At 33.4% G+C, this 8756-nt stretch overlaps 2 protein-coding genes across 7 annotated transcripts; one reads left to right on the forward strand and one right to left on the reverse strand.

The window, feature by feature from the left end:
- Positions 1-742: 742 nt before the first annotated feature.
- On the reverse strand, positions 743-3774 carry LOC114165801 (pentatricopeptide repeat-containing protein At5g21222-like). Of its 6 annotated transcripts, none has more exons than XM_028050384.1 (4): positions 3633-3765; positions 3215-3388; positions 1931-2851; positions 743-1838 (listed from the first exon to the last, which is right to left on the reverse strand). In XM_028050384.1, the coding sequence occupies exons 2-4, from the start codon at positions 3269-3271 to the stop codon at positions 1017-1019; spliced, it is 1800 nt and encodes a 599-aa protein (XP_027906185.1). In that variant the 5' UTR covers positions 3272-3388; positions 3633-3765; the 3' UTR covers positions 743-1016. The 6 variants fall into 6 exon arrangements, with proteins under 6 accessions (XP_027906185.1, XP_027906183.1, XP_027906184.1 ...); XM_028050382.1 differs by having other exon boundaries at positions 3209-3388; XM_028050383.1 differs by having other exon boundaries at positions 3209-3361; positions 3633-3749.
- A 750-nt stretch (positions 3775-4524) lies between these two features.
- LOC114165860 (protein sym-1-like) lies at positions 4525-8003 on the forward strand. The gene is made up of 3 exons (XM_028050474.1): positions 4525-4758; positions 6277-6368; positions 7377-8003. Exons 1-3 carry the CDS (start codon positions 4609-4611, stop codon positions 7780-7782), a joined length of 648 nt encoding a protein of 215 aa, XP_027906275.1. The 5' UTR covers positions 4525-4608; the 3' UTR covers positions 7783-8003.
- The last annotated feature ends 753 nt before the right edge of the window (positions 8004-8756 follow it).

The raw sequence follows: 8756 nt of genomic DNA on the forward strand, positions 1-8756 counted from the left end.
TTTTTCATCTTTTAACTCATAATCTTATGTTTCTTTGCATTAGGCGTGAGTAGATATGACGAAAGAAGAAAGATAAGGTGATAAATGGTGCACCAAGTGGAAAAAAAAAAGAAAAAATTGAATTTTAGAAATTCCAGTTTGAAAGAGTTGATAGATGAAACAAATGGTTTCAATAGATGCTCAAGATTGAAGAAGGTGGTTTTAGAAAAGTATAAAGGAGACCAAAGAAAAATAAACTTTGAGATTCAACAATTCGAAAATAAAAAATAATTGAATTAATTAATTCAAAAAAAATAATTATAAATTATAATATTCAAAATATATTTTCAAATTGTTCAAGTCATAACTAAAAGTTTTAATTCCAAACCATGCAAAATTCCAAATTATGCAATTTCAAATGTATTTATGGTATCTACAAGTCGAAAATGAAAAAAAAAATTCATTCCAAATTCTGTAATTTGGAATGCATCTATATTTTTGTAGAATTCAAAAGTAAAAAAGCTAATTTGAAATTTTACAATACAGAATGCAATACTTAATTTTTAAATTTTTAGATCGTATAGTGTGAAAATTTTGAGAGATCACTGCTTACAGAAATTTTCTACCAAGACCGCATGAAAGAATATTTTTGATATTTCTCATGGTCTATAAATGGAAATAATTGTGCCTTATTTTTGTAAGTAAGGCACTGCATTGCCGTAGAAAGGTAACAAATAAATAGAAATTGTTATGACAGTGATTCTGAATTAAGAGAGTTTGTCTGGTGCAATTTGACTAGATCGATAGGATTCTGTTTCTATAGTTTTCATTGTTTCCCTGACAACGTACAAGTAAAATATTTATATAAAAATAAGATTTCTCAATAATGCTTAGTGCATGCAACAATACAACGAACCAACTGTGTAAGTGTATGCTCTGATTTCTGAAGTCCATTAATGATATCTACAGTTTTTCCACATGAACTCATTGGCATGGAAGCAAACAAATCTATTGAGACATTGTTGAGAAAAGTCACCTCAACAAAGTATTGACACTACTCCGCAATAGTCAGGGAATGGCCTAACAACCTGATTTTGAATCTGCTGTTTACTTACAATATGTGCTTGTACTCCATATGAATTTGTTGTACGAACCAAAAACATGGAAGTGGAAATATTTCGCATGTTTATGTTGCCATTAGTTGTTCTTTCTGGATGAGATGCACTGAATTTCTGTCTCGTATAAATCCTCTCCAAGCTTTGCACCGGTGTCTTGTTGTCAATATCAAATTTTTTATCTAACTCACATACTTCTTCTTCTGAATCATTTAGAATTCTGTTGGCTTCTTTGAATAAACCAATGGAACGCCAAGCATCCGCAACCAGTTGCACAGTGGATGTTTCAGGGGCAACACCACTCTCTTCCATAGTAGTAAGTAACTCTTCTGCTTTCCATGGTAGTTTTGCTTCTCCGTATCCCCATATCAAGGTTTCATAAGTTTTCAAATTTGGGGGAATTCCCACATCGTGCATTTTCTCATAAAGTCTAATGGCGCGATCCATTTTTCCTTCTGCACACCATCCACTGATGATGGTAGTGAAGATCACCACATTTGGTTCTACACCATATTTGCTCATGGAAGTTAGAAGTGCCTCAGCTTTCTGTGACTGTCCAGCACGTGCATATCCTTTTGCAAGGATGCTATATGCGTGGATGTCAGGTTCTATATCTGCCTTCACCATGTTATTGAATATCTCCTCACAATTATCCATAAGCCCTGCACAACTCCATGCATTCATGATGGTGCTAAATGTCACTACATCTGGTTTGATCCCAAATTCTTCCATCAATGCCAGTGCCTGAACAACTTTCATTTATAAGATACTGAATAATTACTGACCAACAAAATACATGCACAAAAGAAACCAGCAACAAACAGTTCAGAACTCACCTCATCTACGCCATTTGTGTCTTTAATGTCTAGATATCCTTTGATAAGCGAGTTGAAAATGGCTGGATTTGGATGCACACCAAGCTCTTTCATTCTTCCGTGTAGAAACCTCAAGGCTTCTGTCATATTGCCTTCCTTGCAGTAACCACTTATTATGATACCACAAGTTCGTTCATTAGGTTTTACTTTGCTGTACTGCATTTTCAATATTAATCTTTCAGCTTTCTCTGTTTCACCTATCTGAGCATATGCCCTTGCCATCGTGTTATATGTGACCACATCTGGCTGAATGCCAGAAGCCACCATTTTATGCATAACATTCCATGCTTCATCCAGTTTTTTCTTGGTACACCAGGCTTGAATGAGAATGTTATATGTTCTATCATTGGGTTTCACATTTTCATCGTGACCCATCATCTCTGACAATTTCATAGCCTCGTAAGGTCTTCCAGCAATGCCAAATCCTTTAATGAGGGTATTATAAGTACTGGTTGTTGGTTTACATCCATACTCCTTCATTTTCTTAAATATTTTCATGGCTTCATCAACCTTGCCAGAATCAGAAAACGCATTGATCATGGCATTGATAAGTATTGAATCAGGCTTCATCCCATTGTCTGCAACTTTAGAAAGAAGTGCAGGAATAGACTTGAAACGCTTTTGGCGAGTTAGAGCAGCCACAAGAGTTGTGTATGTTATGAGAGTAGGCCTATGCCCTTCTTCAGTCAAATTGTTGAAGACGGTCTGAGCTTCGTGTGGCTTCCCTTTTCCAATCAAACTATTCATCAGTTTTGTTCTTGAAACAACTGTTTGGCAACTGTTTCCCCCCCTACAGATAAGACAATGGGATTCATTATGTGTCCCTTCCAGAGTGGAGCTTAATTTAGATTGCTTCTTCTGGTACTGCTGCTGTTTCAGAACCTGATGTAAATTTTTATCAAACTTATGGACATTTTGGTAATCAATTTGAATGCAAGTAACAGAGAACACTCATTTAGATTGAATTCATTATGCTGTAATTTAGATGTGCTACAATTTCTATGATAAAAGAAATAGGGGGAAATTTCTTCTACTATGTGTGTTAGTCAGCTACAATCAAGTCTAATTAACATCTAAGAATTCCAGAATTATTAGCGCAGAAATATAGATTCTTTGGGAAGGTAATATAATGTGTGATTGGTAATCGAAGGAAATATAGATTCATAGCTAATGTTATCATTCACCCATACATGATTTTCTAACATCTCATAGGATAAAAAATTAAGTAATTCACAATACCATAACTGATAAGTCTTTGGTGCTTTGATTGCTCATGAGGGCTCCCTTCTGGCTTCTATCCATTACTAAGAAATCTACCTTGACTGCATCAGATTCTGGATGGCTATTATTTTACTGGCACATTATAACCAACATGCCTCATCCTGGATTATACTATCAGGACCACACAAAAGAATCAACCTGAGAAAGTTATCGTCATTAAACTACTTAATTAAACAACCCCAGCAAATAATTAAACTAATTCCAACTGGGGTATCTAAATAAGACCATTTTGATCAATCAAAGTTAGAACTAGGCAAAGAAACGTAAAAACTAAAAATAACATTATCATGGTTCAGAAGCAAAGTGTAGTTCATGATGCATGGTTGATGGTGTTGCTCACAATAGTTAGGAAACAGTTCTGAAGGAAAGGAAATGGTAGTACCTTGGTAGAGCTGTTGGGAAGCTTATGGTGGAAGCTAGAGGCTCATAGTTAGAATTTGAAGTTGTTACATGGTTTGAAGAAGATCCAATTGGAGTGTAGTGGGTTTTGTGTGTGTGGCATACACTGGAGATTCTTATCCACAAATATTTATCGTAATGAGATTTCGGGGCTCTCTTTTGAGGCTTACACAAGAAAAAGACAAATCATGAGAAGATGACTCGAGGAGTGGATTAGGCCACGCCAGCACTCTATTGGCAGGATCAAAATTTACCACGTATCTATTGCCAGGAAACCCACCTTCCAGATTTTTTCAATTTTATTTCTAAAACTCATTTCTTTTCTTATCAATTAATCAAATCTTGTCGTTGAAAGAAGGCTTAATTGTTGTTATCCTGATTAATAACTGTTTGCTTTATTTAACTAACTCATTTTAATGGTTTTCTTACTTCATCTCCTTTATTTGAAATTATAAACTATCAGATTACGTAATTTGGTTGAGATTATAAAATCTATAAATTTCATGTAGATCTACACAATCAACAATATGATTTTATTAAGTAATCTGAAAAAATATTCTGAATTGAATACGTTGAAATAATATTTTAAATTCAGAATAATATTTTAATTGTATAATTCAGAATATATTTAAAATAATATAATTCAAAATTTTTGAAATATGTATTTCAAATATAATTTTAAATAGTTTTTTCAGATATAAATTTATTTAATATTTTTTATATTCTGATTTAAAGTAGAAACAAAAAGAGTAAACATGTTAATTAAGATATTTTTCAAAAGATTTCAGAACATATAATCCAAAAGTTACTTTCATATATGATGGTAAAATGGTTGAGGGGGTGAGGGAAGAAATAGTGGAAGTGCAGAAAGTAAAAGCCCTCAATATACTGTTTTCTAAACCAAACTGGTTTGTTTTGCTGCTTGCTACGACCTGGTATCCCTCATCGGGAAAAAGAGGATGTTGAAGGTGTGGAATTGGTACCAGAATTGGCTTTCTGTTCATCCCGTGAAGACCCAAGCCGTGAGTTCTGCCATCCTCTGGGGTGTTGGAGACCTCACTGCTCAGTACATCACTCATGCATCTACAAAAAAGCGACTCCAACTTTCTGTAACAACCCATTTCCCTTTCTCATATTAAGACACTTTTATATCTCTTCTTATCACTGTAATTTTTCAATCAATCTCGCATCTCTCTCTTCTACTTTTTATTCACTTAATGCATTCTGGCTCCTTCAATGGTCAGTTCAAGCAGCCTCTTCTGACTCTAGGATTGTTGTTATGTTAACATATAAGATTAAATATATATTTAGTCTTTATTTTTGTAAAAATTATTTAATTTGGTCTTTATTTTTATTGATGGGTCAATTTGATCTTTATTTTTGTAAAATTGCATTCGATTCAGTCCTTTATTCAATCTAGTTCTTTTGGCAAATATTGTAACGGCAAAGCAACAGTATGTCAAATTTTTGTAGTGATAGTGGCACACGTTGACACAATGTTTCGCTAGTTATATTTTAGGAAAATAAAATAAAATGAATAGCGTAAAAGATAAAGATGATAAAATAATGGTTAAGTGAACAAAATTAAGAGGTGGAATTGAATGTTTACTGCAGCGAGAGTTTTCCTTGAGAAAGTGAATTTGGGCATTTGAGTGGTCGAGATATAGGAAAAAATTAGAATTGGTTAGAAAGAGGAAAATTAGGGTTCTTGTTCATCAAATTAGGGTTCTTGTTCATTGATTAGAGTTCGTGAAGAGGGAAAATTGCGTTTCGAGAGTGATTTGCGATTGAAGATTAGAGATTGCACTTGGAACCACGAATATGAGACCCACCGCAACTTGGCTGCTCTCAATTATTACAGCAAGAGGAGAAAGACGAATGGTGACGAGACATACCTCTCAAACACGAATTCAGAATCACCAACTGGATTGTGCACAAGTTTTTTGTTGGCCACAGTTTTGCTTGAAACCCTAATTTCTTCCCCAATTCAATTTCACTAACTTTTAAACCTACAACGGCCATAAAATTTCACTGTGCCAACTTCACTGCCAAAAATTTGACACGTAACCCAAATAGTTTCACGTTGGTTGTCACTGTGTCGTTAACAATTTTAACACCGTTTGCCAAAAGGACTCATTGAATGCAATTTTACAAAAATGAAGACCAAATTGACCAAACAACGAAAATAGGGACCAAATTGAATAATTTTGACAAAAATAGGGACCAAATGTATATTTAAGCCTAACATATACTAAAAATCCTCAATGTTGAAGTGTTAACATGGTTTGGATCCCCAATTGCTTTGTTTTATCTGACACAGGCTTTCATTTTTCAAGGCAACTATTTTTTTATTGGTATTTTTGATCGAAGATGGAAGCTGATTTTAATGAAACTATATATACCATTAATACCTAAGAATCTTTCGGTTTAAGTGGTACACAATATCTCCACTTTGATTTCTTGCTTTGTTGATTTTGAATTTTGATACATCTCTTGGTGGTTTCTTGAATTCTCCTTGTTCGGAAGTTAAGTTGACCTGTGCATTTTTTCGGTTGAACTTGAATGGTTTTAATTTATTGACTAATAATGTTAAGGTTTCTATAAAAAATTATATATGGATTTGGTAGGATTGCGATGCTAAGTTTACGGTCAACTGGAGCCGCTTGGTTGTTACAAGTATGTTTGGATTTGGCTTTGTTGGACCAGTTGGACACTTCTGGTATGTGAATCCTATTTTGTTCAGTTTATTTACCGACTTTCCAGTACTGCTTACTTATTAAATCATGTCTTTATATGACATTGTTTTTTCTTGTAAGTTCTCATGTAATTCACCATCAAAAAAGATAGATTTACATTTGTGAAGTAATGAGACAAGCATGATCTTTTATGTCGGACTGGGACTTTGTAAATTAGTTTGTTACAACATGAGATTGCATCAATTTTTTAGACATCGCGCCAAGGACTCTTGTGATTCTTCTGCAATAAGTGCTTCAGATTTAGGAGTTCCCTCTGTCTGTAAATGTTTATGCTCTTATTGTGTGTTTGGATCCCCATCAGTGAATCTCTAACGTGCGTCACTGAAGTAACTATTATTTGCATGCATTCTTCTCGGAATTGGAGGTTAGGCATGTTTAGTTTGCCTAAAATATTGGTTGCATAGCTGCTACTAAGGCCTTTTCAATTGTTAAAATTACTTGGAAATTTTCTTTTGGAACATCTAAGGTAAGGATAGTTATGAAGTGAATCAAAAGGTTATAAACAAGGGGTTAAACATTTATGACAGATTCCTTCTTGAATAGGGACAACAGTTTTTAATCATGTGCATATCATTTTAAGTATTTTCTGACCATATCATGTCATCTACATAATAAGTATTTTTTATGTTTTCTAAATGTTCACTGGAATGCAATTGAACCCAATGGATTCCACCTAGTTATAGAGAGTCAAGATATTTTCGTCTGAAAGAAAGTGAGAGAGCATGTTAACTCTGTTGGATCTTAAGTTCACATGGATTGGATATGTAGCTTTCGTTCAAAGGTGGTTGTAATTTCAGAAGACGTTGGGTGGGGAATGCATTGAGCTAGGTTTTAAGTTGATTGATTTGGGATTTTTAGACTGATAGTGTGGCGTTTATTTCACCAACAAGCTTACGGACTAGTTCTGAAAATAATTAGTGGCCTTGCTAAAGGAGCTGTAGTTACATGGAACCAACTTTCATGTCTTGTAGGTATGAAGGCTTGGACAAGTTTATAAGGTTTAAGCTTCAACTAACGCCAAAGTCTGTGAGATCTGTGGCCACCAAAGTGGCAATGGATGGCATAATTTTTGGTCCCTTCCATTTGTTTGTCTTCTTTACTTACATGGGATTATGTGCTGGAAAGAATCTTCCTCAAGTGAAGGAAGACTTGAAGAGGAATTATGTCCCAGCCCTGATTTTAGAAGGTGGCGTGTGGCCAGTTGTGCAGATTTTTAATTTTCGGTATGTTCCTGTGAAGTACCAGCTTCTCTACGTAAACTTCTTCTGCTTGCTAGATAGTGCTTTTTTGTCATGGTTGGAGCAACAGAAGGATGCACCTTGGAAAAAATGGTTTCCATTGTTTCATTCTACGAATGAAAAGGGTGGTCAATGCTGATGAGGACATTGATAGAACAGGAAAAAATGATTGATCACAGATTTTGAATATTTTTTCCCTTTTGTAAGTTGTAATAGATACATCCGGAGATAGATAGTTTACTTTGCTTATTGTTGACTAGGCCTCTAAATTCGCCTCACCTTAGCAACGCTTAAATTTTGATTATGTTTAGTTAAGGCCATTGTTAAACAAATTTAGTAAAATGCAGTCGCTCAGTTTCTTAACAAAAGTAGTCAAACGATTCATTTGATAAATAACATGTCTGAATCTTTGGTATGTGATATAATAGAATTGCATCGTATGATTTATTCTGGATTTGAGTTATTTCCGAGATCAAACATGTCATGTTAGTAATAATAAAATTGTATTTATTATTATTTATTTCATTGTCATATTCATTGAATTCATATGATAATGTCGAATTTGTATTTTCTTTTGGGTTAATTTTGTACTGTTCCTCTAATGTGCTTCTATAATAGATTGATTATCAATAATTTTGATGTTTTTAAATATATTAAAAAGATATTTAAATACAATGTATTTTCAATTCAGCATAGGACAATACCTAAAATACCAGTAGTGAACTCAATAATATCTTTGGTTAAAGTTAAAAATTTATTATTATAATAACGATTATAATAATGAAAAATAAGTCATATATAATTTTAATTTAAATTATTCTTGATCATAGGATTATTGAGGATAAACATCATTAATTCTGATAGATTAATATGAGTAGTGGTATTTATAAGATAAAGATTAAAAGATCTCATTTTTTTTAATTACACATATAAATGGTATATATAGAGATATGACCATTGAAGAGACTAAAGGAGAATTCCTAATGTTAATATTATCTTTGAATTGTCAATGGAAAATTCTTTTGAAAAAATATATAATTTCCTTACACTTGAATTTTATCATAAAATTAACAAGTTATTTATTGCACTTTGATATTGGACATCTAATGTTTT

The sequence above is a fragment of the Vigna unguiculata genome, chromosome 10 (assembly GCF_004118075.2).
Source record: "Vigna unguiculata cultivar IT97K-499-35 chromosome 10, ASM411807v1, whole genome shotgun sequence".
Classification (NCBI taxonomy): domain Eukaryota; kingdom Viridiplantae; phylum Streptophyta; class Magnoliopsida; order Fabales; family Fabaceae; genus Vigna; species Vigna unguiculata.

Excerpts from the sequence above, each read along its gene's own strand:
- LOC114165801 (XM_028050382.1), bottom strand. The coding sequence starts at position 3,271 with ATGGATAGAAGCCAGAAGGGAGCCCTCATGAGCAATCAAAGCACCAAA. Across the intron at positions 2,852-3,208 it reads CCAAAGACTTATCAGTTATG|GTTCTGAAACAGCAGCAGTA; the intron begins GTATTGTGAATT and ends AATTTACATCAG. Across the intron at positions 1,839-1,930 it reads ACACAAATGGCGTAGATGAG|GCACTGGCATTGATGGAAGA; the intron begins GTGAGTTCTGAA and ends AAAGTTGTTCAG.
- LOC114165860 (XM_028050474.1), top strand. The coding sequence starts at position 4,609 with ATGTTGAAGGTGTGGAATTGGTACCAGAATTGGCTTTCTGTTCATCCC. Across the intron at positions 4,759-6,276 it reads AAAAGCGACTCCAACTTTCT|GATTGCGATGCTAAGTTTAC; the intron begins GTAACAACCCAT and ends TGGATTTGGTAG. Across the intron at positions 6,369-7,376 it reads GGACCAGTTGGACACTTCTG|GTATGAAGGCTTGGACAAGT; the intron begins GTATGTGAATCC and ends CATGTCTTGTAG.